General features: G+C 38.7%; 2 protein-coding genes and 1 long non-coding RNA gene across 5 annotated transcripts; 1 reads left to right on the top strand and 2 right to left on the bottom strand.

Annotated features, from left to right (window-relative positions):
* Positions 1–2,855: 2,855 nt before the first annotated feature.
* Positions 2,856–7,281, bottom strand: LOC102076124 (putative C-type lectin domain family 20 member A). The gene is made up of 5 exons (XM_005455128.4): positions 6,212–7,281; positions 5,598–5,954; positions 4,792–5,145; positions 4,577–4,671; positions 2,856–4,100 (listed from the first exon to the last, which is right to left on the bottom strand). The coding sequence occupies exons 1-5, from the start codon at positions 6,255–6,257 to the stop codon at positions 4,014–4,016; spliced, it is 939 nt and encodes a 312-aa protein (XP_005455185.1). The 5' UTR covers positions 6,258–7,281; the 3' UTR covers positions 2,856–4,013.
* Positions 7,282–7,542: 261 nt separating this feature from the next.
* LOC112848283 (uncharacterized) lies at positions 7,543–11,430 on the top strand. The gene is made up of 2 exons (XR_003222327.1): positions 7,543–9,596; positions 9,982–11,430. It is a non-coding gene; the product is annotated as an uncharacterized LOC112848283 (long non-coding RNA).
* On the bottom strand, positions 10,958–14,254 carry LOC102076216 (secretory phospholipase A2 receptor). 3 transcript variants are annotated; one of them, XR_266579.2, is made up of 5 exons: positions 14,153–14,254; positions 13,675–14,049; positions 12,688–13,029; positions 12,478–12,572; positions 10,958–12,333 (listed from the first exon to the last, which is right to left on the bottom strand). XR_266579.2 is itself a non-coding variant. In XM_005455129.2 (3 exons), the coding sequence occupies exons 1-3, from the start codon at positions 14,184–14,186 to the stop codon at positions 12,785–12,787; spliced, it is 654 nt and encodes a 217-aa protein (XP_005455186.1). In that variant the 5' UTR covers positions 14,187–14,248; the 3' UTR covers positions 12,687–12,784. The 3 variants fall into 3 exon arrangements, 1 of the variants encoding a protein (XP_005455186.1); XR_266578.2 differs by lacking the exon at positions 12,478–12,572; XM_005455129.2 differs by lacking the exons at positions 10,958–12,333; positions 12,478–12,572 and having other exon boundaries at positions 12,687–13,029; positions 14,153–14,248.
* Between the last annotated feature and the right edge of the window lie 4,140 nt (positions 14,255–18,394).

The following is an 18,394-nucleotide window of genomic DNA, read 5'->3' as shown; positions in this document are numbered from 1 at the left end:
ATATTAGATAAATTGTAGAAACTGTAAACAAGTTGCACACATGCATAAGATCACAGTCATATTACTTCAGCACAGGGGAACTTTTGGAATGCAGCAACCAGTTATTAGATTTGTCCTTTGTTTAGGGTATATGAATTAAAAAAATACCCTTGTTTAACCTTTTAATCAATTTAGTATTTTTGAGTATAATGTTGCATTTATTTAATGTTACATTTATTTAATGCACTGTGTATTTTCAAGATTAAAATAATGCCTTACAAATGTGTATTTGGGACTCACTCAATTTAAAATAATAAAAATACAGACTGTAGTTCAATGACATAAAAAAAAAATAACAAGACAAAAGAGTTCAACAAAGTCAAAATTACACAAAAGAAAGTACTGTGATTAAAAAGAAAACAGAAAAAGAGAAGTAAAACAAAATACATCAGGGAATCAGTGTTTAAATATAAACCAATAACAATAAGTCAATAATAATAATAATAATAATAATAACCCATAAGCTTAATAGTTAAAAATCACACAAAAAAGGCAGGTTTTGCTATGAGGTGTCTGAGTTGACCAAAATTTCATTCATATAGCCTTTAATCCATTGACTCTTAATATTTGTATGTATATTGTATATTAATTCTCCAAGGATCACCAATGACACGAATAATAGGAAGGGCATTTGAAAACAGATGGCACTGATCCAAAACAATTCCACAAAGATTCTGTTTGATTGTACCGAGAACTATTTCACTGAATTGTTCTGTTTAAATAAGAATTTCCTTTGTACTTCACTTTATATGTAGTTTATTGATCATTAAATAATATTGTCTTAAAATCTAATGATCAGATTTAGGCAAGTGGAGCTAGACTGCTGGAATGAAAGTAAATAAATGTAATTTCCTCTGAAGAGATTGAAGCCTGAGTACATGCAAACTCTGCTGTCTGAATTTGGGTTTGTGACATTAATATGCAAAGAGATTCAGGAGAAAACCTGGCACATCCTAGCTCTTTTTCGGGAAGTACTGAGAGATTTGCTTATTTCTTTGGTAGAGATTTAATAGATTATTTTAGAGGTGATAAACAAGTGCTGAGGCAGAGTTGTTTGTCTGAGATATGAAATTCTCCACCCTGCTTAGATCACCCACTCTTCAGATTAATGTTCTTGTAATGATCTATCACAAAATAGTGAGAATAAAGATACTAAAGACAGGAGACCTACTTTGTTATGTAAGTTATTTTATTTTAATGCAATTTTTAATTTATTATGTATGTGTTTACTGATGTAGTGAGGTTTATGGTGCATAAACTCGTGATGCAAAAGTTTTTTAAGAAGATCTCAGAAAGTCAACATCTCTAAGCATTTTAGTTTTCTAGGGTAATCCTTGTGCCAGTGTTCACTGTTTTACATTTCCTTGAAATTCTACTACAAAGTGGAAAGTAAAATTAATGTAGCTCGACCCCCAGAGCAACCACAGTCATGTTAATGGCAAATATGCTAGGTTGAAATACATTTTGAATGATTCATCAACGTTTGGTCAAAAACATTGATTTAAAACATATGCTGAAGTAAGTTCAAGGTTTCATTGTCATCAAGCGCATAAATGAGCAGAATTTATAATTTTATTTTTATTATTTTGTGGATTGCACTGAATTGTACAAAACACTTTCTCCTCTAAAAATAACCCAAATAAATTAGTATAGCTGGCTTTTAATAAGAGTTTGATGTTTATTTGACCCCATAAAAATGTGACAGTGCTATGGTAGGTTAGGTAGGTTTGGTTAAACTTAGATGGAACGAAGTTTGGTTAAGGATGGGTAAAGAGCCCCAAATAAGATAAGATAAGATAAGCTTTATTAGTCCCACACGTTTGAAATTTGTTTTGTTACAGCAGAAAGTGGACAGTGCAAAGTTACATAGGAAAATTAGAAAAACAGTGGAATAAGATAAGAATAAGATACTGTACACAACTGTACACAATAGAATAGAATAAAATAAAATAAAATACTATATACAATAGAATAAAATAGAATACAGATGCTATATACAATTGAGTATAACAAAACGATGGCAGAAAAGAGTATCGCACTTAGTGTTATTGCTATTGCACATGTGTGTGTTTGGTCAGTTGAAGTCTTTGTTGTGGAGTCTGACAGCAGTGGGTCCCACACCGTGGGTGCCTGCTGTTGTCCAACAGGGATGACAGCTTAGCCACCATTCTCCTGTCACTCACCACCTCCACTGGGTCCAGAGGGCATCCTAGAACACAGCTGGCCCTCCGGATCAGCCTGTTCAGTCTATTCCTGTCCCCAGCAGAGATCCTGCCCTCCCAGCAGACCACACCATAAAAGATGGCTGAGGCCACCACAGAGTCATAAAACGTCTTCAGGAGTGGGTCCTTCACTCCAAAAGACCTGAGTCTCCGCAGCAGGTACAGCCTGCTCTGCCTTTTTCTGTAGAGGGCATTTGAATTATGAGTCCAGTCCAGTTTATTGTTCAGATGAACACCAAGGTACCTGTAGCTGTCCACAGTCTCAATGTCCATACCTTGAATGTTTAGTGGTTGTAGTGGAGGATGTTTCTACATGCGGAAGTCTACCACCAGCTCCTTGGTTTTATTAGTATTGATCTGGAGGTAGTTCTGCTCGCACCAGTCCACAAAACCCTGGGTCAGTTCTCTGTACTCACTGTTGTCCCCATCAGTGATGAGGCCGAGTATTGCCAAGTCATCAGAGAACTTCTGCAGGAAGCACTGGGTGAAGTTGTGTCTGCAGACGCTGTTTCCAGTTTTCAAAACACTGATATGGTATTTAGGAATGAAATGAATATGAATAAATTTGAGTCCAAATACTTACAAAGAGTTCAGGCATTTTTCAAAACCATACAATAAAAATTTTGAGACAAATTTTGTCTTGTTTATTTTTATTTTCAATTTTTTTTGTTTATTTTACACAGGGATAAGTATGTTACATAACACCAGGCAATGCACACACATATACACACACACACAATAAAACTTTTTATCACTACAAATGGATACTTGTGACTTCCTGATTGTACAGATTTTATATATTTACTCGTGACCGTAACTGTAAATAGGTGTAAATGTGTTGTTGCAAAATTTGTTAATGTTATAATAATTGTAAAGGACTTTTGCTAACAAATTAAATTTTTGCTAGAGAAGGAATTCTATACATATTTACTATAAATAAAACCACTGATTGTGTCTTATGGAAACATAGAAATACTTCAGTTGTCTTTACGGTTCCTAAAAAGAAAACACACCAAAAAACATTCTGTTTTTTAAGGTAATAAAGATAATCCGGACAATGGCCTTTAAAGATTTTACATTGTAATATACACATCAGTTCACATAGTTAGAGTTTCTTCTTATTCTTCTTATATTTTTTTCTTATTATTAATCAGAGACTTTTAGGAACTCTGAAAATGAAGATGGTTAGATTTGGCAGGGAGACCAACTGCATGTAAAGGTCTTGGATGTTTTACTTTCAGCTTTATGGTGCATGTGTCTTTTTTAATATAAATAAGATAAACGATATAACAATTTATAAAGCTATAAGATGTTAATTAAACTGAAAATTATAAATACATAAATAATAATTATTTGTAAGCTAGCAAAAGAAGAATCACTGAAATATCATGAAAGCCAAAATTACAAATTTACATTCAATTTAAGCAAAACTGCAGTAATGAACTGTGTGTTACTCCAAACTTATCAGGAAGAGGAGCTCTTTATTTACAGAGTTCCAAACAGAAATCCTTCCACTAGTCTGTGAAGTTGGCAGACCTGGATACCTGTGTGACTTATGTAAATTAAGTAGGATTGTTGCCTTATTAACCCTGGGAAAAGTGTCAGATTGGATTATTTGTTTGATACTCGTATATTATGGTTCTACTCTGGCTCTGTTGTTACTTGGATTCAGCATACTGCTGTATGTGTGGCAAAATCATCAAATCAAACCAATCAATAAATCAGCAAACTGGTGTTGCACTCTCTGCCGCTTTAGGGAATCTCTTTGACAAAAACCTTTCCACTGGGTTGCTTTCTCCACTTCAGTGTTAAATTGTTAGCCCCAGTTGCAGCCATCAGCTAGAACACAGAAAAAAACAAAAAAACAAAAAACCAAGAACAGTTTAGATCTGGCATCTTACACAAAATGTTCTAAAAGAACAAAAACAACAAAAAGCAAAAATACATAATATGATCTTCAGATCTTATAGATACATTCCATGTCCAAATTTTCTGTGATCAACTATTTAACTTGCCATTGTGCCAAATAACAACAATAGCAAGTAAATCATCATTAAAGAAGTGAGTTTTGACCTGGTTTATTCCCAGATATTATAAAGGATGTCCTGTTTTTTAGGGTTCTCGTTGTCAGGGCTGTAGATTTAGATACAACTTTTGATCATTACTCAATATCTTTAGTCTGTAGAACTTAGCATCTGTGACATCAAGGATCAGGAAAGCGTTTTTTTTAAGTAATTCATTAATATTGTATTTTCTTATTCTCTGAACAGACTGTACGAGGCAGCACACTTAAAATAAAGATCTGCAAGACTTACTTGCTTCAGGATGTTGTCTTGTACAGTAGGGTTATTTAGATCCAGCCCAGAGTCTTGCAGGCTGATTCTCACTTTGATCACTTTGACTGTGGTTTCTATTACAAGTGGAAAGAAACACACATAAGCAGATAACTGTTCATTTCTCACTTCTATGTTTTCAGTTTAGATATTTACACAGTAAAAAAAATATGAAATGCTGTAAATTAAGTACCTACCTTTGACCTCACAGGTACACAAGAATGGGTATCTATCAGAACATGGCAGTTGTCCCCATTTACCAGATTCATTCTTCAACAAGGCACCGCAGTTCTCACTTCCTTCATTCCAAATTTTCTGCTCTACTGGCCAGTATCTCAGCGAGGAGTTACTAAGGTCAGACCACTCCCAGGGGTCTCTGAAGAGTCCAATCCAAACGTCCGTGCCATTAGCTAGACTCTGAATTGTCTGATGCTCTGCATCATTCCTCACACTGGTCAGGTCTGTGTGGTTGGTTCTGCAGTAGTCCTGAGCCTCAGTCCAACCCATTCTTGCTGAAGTGAGAATGTACTGCTCAGCACCTTTCTTGTTTTCTATAAACAGAAAAGCAAACAAAAAAAAGAAAGAAAATCACTTAGTGTGAAGTCTCACACACACAGTGCTTTATCTATACCTAAGCACTAAACACTAAAGATGATGTTTGAAAACAAAGAAATAGTTGCATATTGAGTCTGTATTTAAGATTCACGCTTTAAATGTGCACCTCTTTAAATGACATGACAATGACAATGAATAAATGACAAGGAACATTTCAAACTGTAATTCAAAGCAGAATTTGAATGTCCTATAAACACTGTTGGAAGAGATCTTTAAATGTATTTGATGTGCAGAAATCTTCCCCACCCTGGGAGAGCAGTTAAAATTTGCATTACTTCTAATAAATTGTTTTTGTTGTTGCGGTTGTTATTATTGGTCATGGTGTGTGTTTGTGTGTGTCTGGGTCTGTGTTAAAGTGGAATATGTTGCATATGTGGCACTCTCTTACCGTCAAAGCATATTGAATTTTTGGTGTAATGACAGGGGTCTGAAGACAAACTCCCATTTTTATATGTACCACAGTTGTAATTTGTTTTGGAGCCCCAAGGCAAATAATTGTAGAAATCTTTACTTGGCATAGACCAGTGCCATCTCTGAGTTTGGCCTTTCCAAAGCCCAAACCACACAGCATCATCGTATTTGTCCTCAACAAAATTAAGGATCGTTTCTATCTGTTTCATGCTGTCGAAGGTGAGCAGGTCGATGCATTTCTCTCTGCAGTAGCTCTGTGCCTCATACCAACTTTTTGGACTTTGGACCAAGAGGTAACTGATCCGGTAGGCACACAAAGGTAGAGAACACATCCCTGTGGAAGAAAAGTCATAATTTTACTTCAGCATAACAAATTGCTACTTAATTCTGCAATTAAGACAACAAATCAACAGAAATACTACTACTACTACTAATAATAATAATAATAACAATAATAATAATAATGATAATAATAATAATAATTGTAGCAAATTTGATCATGTCAGAACTTGACAGGGATTTGCTAGTCTTGGTACTACACGAGGAGAAAATGACAACAGAGCTTTCAGAGATACTGGGAGTAACACTAACCTGCAAGTAGAATTAGGTGTGTTTCGAAGACTGTAAAGACATTCATAAGAATAATGTAAGAACATTTATTTCTTCATATGTTAAAAATCCAATATCCTTTACAGCAGAGCTTTTAAATTCTGCCTTAAATATTTACCTGTTATTGAAAATGGTAATTATCAGATATTAGGAAATATGCATATCTTCCTAACTCATGTATAGTCCAGATTACAATTACAATCCAGTCATCCATTTTCTTCCAAGCTGTCATAGGGGTGGACAGGCTGCCAATCTGTTGCAGTCTATCATTCTATCTATCATTCACACACATGGTTGCACAGGGCGAGCAGATGAAGAATTGATCTACCAACCTTACGATTGGTAGCCACAGCTGCCCCCATTTAAGGATTAAAGGTTCAGTGAAACTAAAAGCACTTTTGGCTGCTCTCATTTTGTATTGGTCACCAGCAGTTTGTTAAAAAGTCACGTAAAGTTAAAAAACATGAAGGAAGAGAATGGAAAAGAGTCTTACCTAATGTTAACTGCTTCATGATCTGTCCCAAAATTACATTTGTTAGCAAATGTCAGTTTCGTAAATTTCTGCGGTTTGCACTGCAGTTGTTACTATGCTAGAAGTGATCCAGTCTTTGGACAGAAATATGATACTGACAAGGTTTTTGTCTGTGGTCAGCACACGTGATTGATCAGAAAGATAGGTATGTGGTTGACACATTTACCTATTTGTGCAAATGTTTCTTCCTCAGTATGCAAAGCCTGTGGAAATCCTGTTTTAAGTATTGCAAATTATTCCTCTCCATTTAAATCGAAACTCACATTCAAAGCGTTAATCTGATCTTCTGTATTGCCAGATACGATCTCAGTACCAATCCATAAATACCCTCTGGACACATCCCTCGCTTTTAAAATGTATAAATTTGAAATGACTAATTATATAGTTTATAAGATCAGCTAGTTATTTTTACATCTTAAAATTTTGTGCCTGGAATGCAACAGCAAATTATCTCTGAAAATTAACTTAGCACAAAAAGAGCAGAACAAAGAAATAATCAAACAAAAATACATTTCCTTGTTTTTTGGGCGATCGTGGCTCAAGAGTTGGGAGTTCGCCTAATCGGAAGGTTGCAGGTTCGAGCCCCGGCTCGGACAGTCTCGGTCGTTGTGTCCTTGGGCAAGACACTTCACCCGTTGCCTACTAGTGGTGGTCAGAGGGCCTGGTGGCGCCAGTGTCCGGCAGCCTTGCCTCTGTCAGTGCGCCCCAGGGTGGCTGTGGCTACAACGTAGCTTGCCATCACCAGTGTGTGAATGTGTGTGTGAATGGGTGAATGACTGGATATGTAAAGCGCTTTGGGGTCCTTAGGGACTAGAAAAGCGCTATATAAATACAGGCCATTTACCATTTTTGTGTTAAGTTTATATGCTTTGGGCCTCAAGCAATAGTTAAGAGGATTATTCACTGAAGATGGCAACTGTTTCTTCTAGACTTTTCCTTTTGTTTGTAAAGACTTTTATATCAAATATGTCATTTGCTTAAAAAAATTAGAGTAAAAAGCAAAATGTTCTGATATTTGCTGCTCTGAGCTTCTCATGTCCAGTGACAGCAGCAATAGGCTTAGTGTTACGGGCCTGGGCCTTGGAGGAAGTGAGACTGCCCTTTTGTTTGTGCAAATCCAAGTGTGCTAGGACTTGTGGATGTTTTTACTGTAACATAAGTGGGGGCTCGTCTGGGATCTCCTTTTCCCCATAAGGAGAATTCCCATTTGTGAAAGAGAGAACGTGTGTTTTGCTCCATTTTGGGTTTTTTTCTTCTTCTGCCCTCTTCCTTGTTTTGAGCGCCATGTCGGCTGCATTTTGTTTAGAGGATTTCTTAAAAGCTCCATCTGTTGTGCTCCTTGATAGCTGCCGCAAGTGTGAATTGCTGCAAATTGCAGAACACCTTAAGCTCCAGGTCTCTAAAACACTCCGTAAGAGTGACCTGAAAGCGTGGGTAGTAGACAAGTTGGTGGAGGCTGGTCTAGTGCAAGTCCCTTATCTGCCTGAACTGCCTGTGGTCTCTGGTGAGCCTAGTCAAACTTCCTCATTTGAGGGGGACCATAAAGATGGTTCTGGTCATGACAGTGTGGGAGATGAGCGGGGAAAGACCCCGCGCACGCTCCCTCGCTATGATCCCCTTTCCTCTGGAAGTTCAGAAGAAGTTCAAAGGTGCGACTGGCACAGCTCCAGTTGGAGGCCGAGGAGAAGGCTCAAGTCAGGCGAGCTCAATTAGAGCTTGAGATCAGAAGGCTCGTCACGGGATTTTTCCCCGTCGCACCTTACCCATTGAGGGGGTGGCCATGTTGCTAGGAAATGATATTGCGGGCGGATTAGTGCGTCCTAGTCTGGAGGTGCTGGATAAGCCCCTCAGTTGTGATGCCCCAGATATTTCTGTGACCCCAAAGCTGTACCCAGCCTGTGTGGTTACTCGTGCCCAGGCCCGTAAAGATGGCAACGTTACCCTCGCTGATTCTATGTTGATGACCTCATTTTCTGAGGAGGGTGCTGCTTTACCTGACGAAAACAATGTTTTGTCTTCCCCAGACTTGGTAAACCCTGAGGAGCCTGGTCCATCTGTGAAAGAAATACCATTGCCTTTAACCAGAGAAAATCTGTCGGCAGCCCAGTTGGCTGATGAATCGTTGCAGCGTTGTTTTAAGCGTGTGGTAAGTGCTGATCAAGCTGGTTACGAACAACAACCCTTTTTCATCAAACAGAATGTGGTAATGCGTTAATGGTCCCCACCTGGTGCAGGAAGTGTGGACTGGGGTCACGCCAATTCCCTGGCTAAGCAGCACATTGCCATTTCAGAAAGGAAAATGAAACACACTTATGATAAGGCTTCTCTTAAAAGACACCTCAGAAGAAGTGATAAAGTACTTGTCTTACTAATTTTACTCACTTACTTGTTTTTGCTTAGTTACCTTGAAAGTACAAAATCCCTCTTATGCCACACGTGATAACTGCACCCGACTTGATGCGTCCATTCAAGTTAGGGGTTGATGCCAGTGCTGTTGGGGCTGGAGCAATACTGTTGCAAAAAAGACTTGCAGGGATTGGACCACCCCATTTGTTATTTCCACTGCAAATTTAACCAGCATCTGTTAAGTTACTCCCCCATTGAGAAGGAGATATTGGCTCTGTTGCTAGCTCTTCAGCACTTCCATGTTTACTTGGGGTCCGGCACATTACCCATTGTAGTGTACACTGATCATAATCCACTTGTATTTCTTGCCTGAATGTTTAACCACAATCAACGACTCATGCAATGGGCCTTGCTGCTGCAAGAGTACAACTTGGAGATTCGGCATATAAAAGGATCAGAAAATGTACTAGCTGATGGCCTCTCCCGGTTGTGAGTATGACTTGTTTTGTTGTCTGTCACGAATATTGAAATCTGTGTATACAAAACTGTGGGGATTATATCATTTCTGTATCATGTTTATTTTTATATCCTTTTATTAAGCTTTGAGCAGTGGCATTTGATTAAACATTTTTTCCATTTATTAAACATACAGTTTCAATCATGTTATTACACACATTGCATTTGTGCTCATGATAGAGTTAAGAATACAGTCTAATGAAGGTTAAAAGCGTCGTTCAGCGTTATGTCTGAACTGATATATTGATGAAATGACTTGAATGCTGTGAATGAATGCATAACATGCTTACACACACAGAGACATTAAGTACAATTTGTAGGGTAAAGGTGAAATACATCTTGCTTTGTCTTTGCTTAGCAACTAGTGATCTGGGGTCTACAGGAAGCATCTGGAGGAGCCAGACAACCATATAGGGAAAAATGCTGTTGAACACGGAAACTTGTTGAACTGTCGTTAATTAAAACCTATGCATGTGATGTTTTGTCTAACGCGAGAAGGGGCGTTAACCCTGACATAATAAAACTCTGCTAAAAGTATGTTTTGACGGGAGATCCGCATTGACAATATTGGGCTGTGTATCTTTCCACACGTGTTTAATAAAATCATTGTTTTGATGCACTTGGACCAGAGGTCATTTGTCTCTCACCTCAATCACGAATTCGGGACAAAACATAGTCTTGTATTTTAAGAGGAGGGGTGTTATGGCCCTGGGCCTTGGAGCAAGTGAGACTGTCCTTTTGTTTATGCAAATCCAAGTGTGCTAGGACTCGTGGATGACTGGCTGCTGGGAGTCCGGTGCCAGCCTTCTTTTATGCAGATCAAAGTGTGCCAGACCGCGCGGACGATTGGCTGCCAGGACATCCCATGACACTCCAAGACCAATTGACTGGCTGATTGTCTGCACCTGGGAGTATAAAAAGGCTGAAGATTCTTCATACTGACGGGGGAAACTGCTGCGCTGACGTGAATATGCAGTGTCTGCCTAGCATTTGAACTCGGTAAACTCTGATATACAGCTGACCTTAGTTTTATTAGAGTCTTGTGTTTGCTGGCTCACCTTAGTTAACCCTTAGCTTTTATTCAGGGCTGTTCTTTTCTTTGTGTATTAATTATTTGCCCGGTGGTCTGTTGAACAGCCCTGTTGGTTTTCAGTTTAACGTTTGCAATAAAACTCCTTATTTACTCTGATTTCGTGAGAGGGCTTGTGTATGTTTCCCCCCCACCTGTCACCTAGCAGAGTGGGTCGTAATATCAGTCATCCACAACTGGTTGTCATTCAGACTGGATAAGTGGTTGTAAAGAGAGGAAATGACTGAAGAGGTGGAGCTGATAATTTTAATGTATTTTGGAAGCTTTAATTTAAACACAAGCACTTACAAACAGTATCTTTAAAGAAAAACAGGGCACTGTATAATGTCATGTCTCATATATAATCTTGAGATATATTGTATCCCTAAAGCATATTCTATAACTTCAAGTGTTGCAATAACAAAGTAAAATAAGAATAAAACCGGGAGGAGGCCCTGGGAGAGACCCAGGACATGTCTTGGTGTTTGGTCTGGGCTTCCCTGCTTAGGCTGCTGCCGCCGCAACCCGGCCCCGGATAAGCGGAAGAAGATGGATGGGTGGATGGAATAAGTATACAACTCACAAGGTAAAGCAGTATTCTGTGTGTAGTCATGACTATGTACATTTTCACCAAGAACAAACACTCTTGTAAAGACAGTAGATTAAAATAAATGTCACATAAATATATGAAAATGGATTCTCAGTATGCAGAAGAATAATTGCTTCTCAAAACACACATAGTAAAGTTCATAAAAGTAAAAATGACAGCCTAAAAATGCAACAACTACCAGTCAGCGAATAAAGGCTCGAAACAACCACACAAACTGTGTTAGATGTGCACAATTTTCAGTGACCAATTTTAATCCATTAAAGGAAACATGAAATTTGTCACATCACTAGGAGAAAGGACAAAACTGGATTAGGAGCATATAAATCATACAAACCATAATGTGACAGCACTTTTTTTGACATTATGTGTGTCTAATGCATTGCTTCTAAACATGTTTTGTGCTCTTCATTAATTTGTAAACCAATATAAAAAATAAGTTTTTTTTTGTCTGGACAGCAGTTATGGTCAAAAGTCACAATTTTTGAGCATAAAACATTATTCTTTGTGGACAATAACAGGGATTATAATATTCAAAATACACATAATATTAAGCCTATGGGATTTTCATCACAGATTTCTATGTGGCCTGACTCCTCCCCCCCTCTTTTTCCAACCGGAGGACTCACCCCCTGCAGATTTAATGGAGTTCTGCTTTAGCTTCCCTTTTCAGATCCAGTACCTACATATACCATTTTTACTTTCTCAGGCTGAGTCTTGGCATGTCCAGGAGTTTAAGAAAATTGTGTTTGTAAATGGGAACTGAAAAACATTAGAATTTCTGAAAAAACAAACAAACCCACCACCAACAAAAAACAGAACAAAACAATTATTAAATCCAAAATAATTTATCTTTTCTACTGATTACTTCTATATATGATGTATTCAATATTCAAAAACAGTCTGTTGGCCAGATTCTTCTCTCGTCAGCTGTTTCTTTAGGGTTCATTGATAAAAACTCTCCCATCATCTTGTTTTCTCCACTCTAGTTGAATATTTGCGCTCACATTCTTATTCCTTAGTTGCTGCTTCATCTGTAGAAGCAAAGAGTACTTATTTCACATTTCAGAGATATTCTCATTTCAAAAGGTGTTTTGCATATTCAATTTTTAAATAAAAAAAATCACAAACACTATATAACACCAAACTACAACTGTACAAACATCTGTTAGACTTACTTGCTCCAACATGTTTTCTTGTACTAAAGACTTTTTGAGTTCTGACACTGAATCCTGTGAGCTCAACCTTATATTAATGATCCTCAACTTTATTCCTGGTATAAAGAAAATTAAAGACACTATTAGAACATTTAGTAGATTTTATCACCATTAAACAAAGGTAGCAATATCTCTGAAAATCGTAATATTTTAGCCAAGAACATTACTCACTGCAGTCACAGAGGAATGGATATGTGTCCTCACAAGCCAGTTCATCCCATCTTCCTGATTCCAGCTTCACCAAGGCACCACAGTTGTAACGCTCAGTCTACACTGGTTTGTTTGCTTTCCAGTATCTGAACGACGAGTCACTTTGGTCTGACCACTCCCAGGGGTCTCTGAAGAGGCCAACCCAGACCTCAAAGCCACTGGCTACTTCCTGGATCACCTGGTACTCAGCGTCATTCCTTAAACTGGTCAGGTCTGTGTAGTGTGTTCTGCAGTAGTCACGAGCAGCAATCCAAGCTTTACTTTGTGTAATAAGGATGTACTGATCTTTACCTTGTTGTGTTTCTAAAAGGAAAAGCAAATTTTACTTCACCCACTTCAACATTTTACAAACACCACAGTTAAGATATTTGCTACATAGTGGCCATCTCAAGGCTTGGTGCTGTGCTGTTACAGTACTACATGTCAGGAGTTCATTTTAATTTGGTTTCCTTACCTGAACTGTCATAGTTTCAGAAAAGCCACCCCCACCTTTTTTTTTTTTTTTGCCTTAGTCTGTTGTTTGAATCGTCCCTTTAAGTTGGGAATGGAAATTTTACATGGGCCTGTTTTGCTTATTTGCTTGCCTAGTAAATGAACTTAATCCAGTAGGCAACATATTAATTATCATACACCTTTCTCTTTGTTGAAATACATATATGAAAACAGACCAACAGAAAACCTAGTCATAATGAAGAGATTCCTTTGTACCAAAAGTTCTTGTAGTTAAAAAATTATCATAACGCAAAATTTCGAGTTTCTAAAATCCACATAGTAAAAATTTCTTTTTGCTGATTTGGTATGTAGGTATAATCCATGATTTCTTTGGTGATTTGCTGACTTTTTGTTATTTGTGAAAATATTTTACTTTATATGTGTCATGCAAACATGCCTGTCTTTGTAAACTCAGAAAACATTGCCAAATATTTCAAATGTCAAATAATGACTCACCATCAAAGCAAATGAAATAAATAGAATTTCCACAGTTGTTTGCTCTCAGTGTCCCGTATTTGTAAGATCCACAGTTGAAATTGTCATTCAAAAAGCTCCAAATAAAATAATTTCTCTCTCCCTCTTTGTAGAATTCTTTGTCTGCCAGAGACCAGTGCCACTTAAATGTGTTGCCTCTCCAAAGCCCGATCCACACGGCAGAATCATATTGATCTTTGACAGCTTCAAGTACTTTTGCCATCTCTTCCATATCATTGATGGTGGCCAGGTCAAAGCAATTGTCCCTGCAAATGCTCTGCACTTCATGCCAGGTTTTTGGTGTGTGGAATAAGACAAACTCAGCCTGGAGGATATTTGAAGACTGAAAACACAGCCCTGTGGAAGAAAGAAAAATCATACATAGAGTAAACACTCAAGTCTTTTAAAAACACAATCAGATCATTAAAAACATTTCTTCTTGTTATAACTATATTTTTACCTAGAAAAGTAATTGCAAAGATCGACTTTAACATTCTGCAGATTAGCAGACTCAGTTGCAAGGGTGGGGCAAAGTAAATCAGGGAGTGCCAGGCGAAGTTTGCTTATCATGTACTCTTTTTATATGCACGAGGTTGCTGGGGTTGGATGAAACAAACACAAACACATGCAGTGGAAATTTACAGCTGATGTTGGGCTGTGCACTGATCTGAGGATAGTCTTCTAGAGGTGCTGCTTGGATTTAAGTGTGCTTTTCCCTGCCAGGCGAGCTCAAAGGGAGCACACGTTTCATTCAAACATTCAAACATTTGTGTGTTCAGTAGTAGTAAATTAAAAAAAAAGAAGGTAAATGGCCTGTATTTGTATCGCACTTTACTTAGTCCCTATGGACCCCAAAGCACTTTACACTACATTCAGTCATCCACCCATTCACACACTGGTGATGGCAAGCTACATTGTAGCCACAGCTGCCTTGGGGCGCACTGACAGGCGAGGCTGCCGGACACTGGCGCCACCGGGCCCCCTGACCACCGCCAGTAGGCAAAAGGTGAAGTGTCTTGCCCAAGGACACAACGACCGAGACTGTCCAAGCCGGGCTCGAACCGGCAACCTTCCGATTACAAGATGAACTGCCAACTCTTGAGCCACGATCACCCCATTAGTCTAATTGCTCTAATCAGCATAGTTTCCAGAAAGAGACAGCTTCACAATCACATCTACAGCAAGTAAGTCATCACAAATTCTTAGCAGCATACTATCATAAATCAGTTGGCTCTCTCTTATAGCCTGTCCTTTGTGCTAACTCCTCCTGAGAACACATGATGGAAAAGTTTCTTGTCTAAAACTCGTATTTATGGTCTGAGTCTGCTCCTTGGGTCTGGTCGCAGAAAAATCATGACAAACAGGACACCTGACCTTTGTACTTCATGCTTAAAATTAACAGGTAAGACTATTTATAGGTTTAATTAACCTATGTTCTTATGTCACTTCTTAATGAAATTTAAAATAGTAATATCATGTTTGTCTTAAAGTGGACTAATGAGTTACTCAAACAGCAGTCTGTAGTTTTAAAACATCTATTAAAAGACAGGTAAGTGTTTAAACCAACCAACTCATGAATGAGAAACAAAATTAACTTTTGGGTGATGGCAGAAAAGACTGAGAGAGGAGGACAGAGAGGGAGAGAGGAAGATGAGAGAGCAAAAAGAAACAGGTAAGTGTCATCAAAGTCACTAAAAAATATAAAGCTGTAGCTTCTGTTTTACCCACATTCATTGATGATGAGTTAGCATAACTAAGCACTGTGTTGTAACTTATCAATAATGGCTAATCCTTTATTATAATAAGAATATATTTTCTGTCATTTTCTAGTTTCTAGTTGACTGAGGAGGTGTACTTTCCAGTCCCACACTTAAAAAATGCCAGTGGACATTCTCAGAGCATACTGATATGAATAAAAGCATTTTACAGGATTCACACTGTGTCACTCTAAACGTGGATTGCCTGCGATTGAACAGGATGGCTGCCACTGCATATGATGAACTACAAATCTATTCTTCACTTGTGAAATTGAGGTACACAATGCTCTGTGTTGAGTGAGCATAATAAAGGGAGGGTTTCTAAAAATTCAAAAGCTTTAATATAAAACAATTCAATTCAATTTTATTTATATAGTGCCAAATCACAACAACAGTCGCCTCAAGGCGCTTTATATTGTATAGTAGATTCTACAATAATAGATACAGAGAAAAACCCAAGAATCATATGAACCCCTATGAACGAGCACTTTGGCGACAGTGGGAAGGAAAAACTCCCTTTTAACAGGAAGAAACCTCCGGCAGAACCAGGCTCAGGGAGGGGCGGCCATCTGTTGCGACCGGTTGGGGTGAGAGAAGGAAGGACAAAGCAAATTGGTAACAACTCTGTTACCAGTTTGCTTTGTGTACAGGTCAGTGGGGTGGCAGGGTGCTTTTCCAGTGTCTCTACTAAATAATGCTACTTTAAGTACCTGATGGACCGTATGCATGAAATTATGATTGGGAGCTGAGCCCCCCTAAAAGCTTGAACCTACAATAACCCCTGGGTATGATCTCTGTCTCGTGAATCCAAAATGGGAGATGGCTCCACAGACGAGGGGCCTGGAAGCTAAGTCTAATTTTAAATATCCTAGGAACTACAAATAAGCCAGTAGTCTGAGAGTGAGGCACTCTGATGGGCTGATATGGTATAAGATCTTTAAGATACGATGGGGCCTGATTATTCAAGACCTTGAAGGTGATGAGAAGGATTTTAAATTCGATTCTGAATTTAAAAGGGAGCCCATGAAGAGAAACCAATATAGAGGAAATATGCTCTCTCTTTCTAGTCCCTGTCAGTTCTTTCATTGTAGCATTTTGGATTAACTGAAGGCTTTTTCAATATGTTTTTAGCACACACTGATGAATTACAGTACTCCAGCCTAGAAATAATAAATGCATGAATGCATGAACTAGTTTTTCAGCATCACTCTGTTACAGGATGTTTCATATTTTTTATATATTAACAAATATTGTATATTTGTTTAATATGCACATTGAATGTCACGGTCCTGAGCCTGCCGACTCAGTGTTTTGTGTTTCCTTATGCTTTTGTTCATTCCGAGTATGTATTCTGTTGTGATTTGCCATTTGTTAGGTTTCTGTTCTTTGTCTGCCTGCCCCCACTTCTCTGTGTTCCCTCCGTCTGTCCATGGTGTCACACTTTCTGTTTGTGAATCTGTCTGTTTAGTTCAGTGTCTTGTCTGGTTCTGTGTTTAAGTTTCCTGTTTTATTGTGAAGGTCTCCGTCTGTTGTGAGTGTGTTCAGTTTACGTTTCCCCTGTCCCGTCAGCTCTGATTTCTCCCAGCTGTGTTGCCCTCCTGTTTCTCATTTCCTGATTACTGGTGTGTGTATTTAAGCCCTGTGTGTTCTCCTGCCTGTTGCCGGTTCGTCTGTGTTCCACGGTGTCCTGTTCCCCGTCCGTGCCTCTCTGCCTCTCTGCCTCTCTGCCTCTCTGCCTCTCTGCCTCTCTGCCTCTCACCCCATTCTGGTATCCTCTCAGGTTTGTTATTTAGTTTTCCCAGTTTAGGTTTGTTCTGTTCATTCTCTTCCCTCACTGCCTGTTTTTGCCTCTCCACCACTTGTAAACAGTGTTGGGTAAGTTACTTTAAATTAGTAACTTAGTTACATTACTAGTTACTTCTCTAAAAAAGTAACTCAGTTACTTCAAGTTACTCGTTACTTTCAGAGTAACTAGTTACTAGGGAAAGTAACTTTGGTTTTACTCAGAATTCTCTTGTTAATGTGTTGCTTCCGTAACTGGATACCCAGCCAGACTGCCAGTCTTCTAGCTTGCTTACTTGCCACAAGTGCACTGTGCCACCTACCAATAGAAAGGAAAAAATAATGTGCACATTTCCACGAGAGAAATCCCACGCCTGGACCGTCGTTGACCGCCGCCATGATTCTAGCCTGCTTTTTACATCCAACACAAAAACTGCAGTCGTGGTGCTTTTGATTGTACTCAGAACTTGGAAATTCTGCCTTCTGAATAGGAAGACGCAGGTAACACCAGACTGCAGATGAGCTGCATCCAGGGCTGGACTGGGACAAAACAATCGTCCCGGGCATTTTGACTAGAGACCGGCCCACCATTATAGGAAAAATCATAAAGCCTTTGAATGAAAACAAACACTGTTGTGACAGTGATGTACACTGTTCTGATGGTATATATGTATCAATCTATCAATCGTTTGTTGTAAGACTCAGATAATTATTTTTTTTAAAGCGAGACATTTTAAATGAGAATAATAAAGAAAAGTATTTCCTTGTCCCCCCCTTTCCCTGTTAATGCCCTACCTGGCCCCCTGGCAACACTTTGCTAGACCCGCCCCTGCACAGTTACCAGCTGTCAGCTACGTAGAAAAGGATCCTGGTGTTATTTGTCTCTCAGAAACAGTTCATAACTTCCCTTCAACTCATTCATGTCACCTAAAAGGTAAACCTGTTTCTCCATCACCTGTTCAGCTCTGATGGTTCAGTAAGAACATCTCCTGGTTTCATCTGCATGTTTCCCTCTCACCAGATAACCAAACTGATATCATGCCCAGCAGCTTTACAGCTGTGGCTCCAGCAAACATCAGCTGATACTAGAAATGAATATTAAATAAATTCTAACAACAGCTGATCAAGCTTAAACGTGCTGCTGTTGTTTAACGCGACATCCG

This window comes from Oreochromis niloticus, linkage group LG11 (assembly GCF_001858045.2).
Source record: "Oreochromis niloticus isolate F11D_XX linkage group LG11, O_niloticus_UMD_NMBU, whole genome shotgun sequence".
NCBI lineage: Eukaryota > Metazoa > Chordata > Actinopteri > Cichliformes > Cichlidae > Oreochromis > Oreochromis niloticus.
This window is presented reverse-complemented; position numbering and strand designations above follow the sequence as displayed.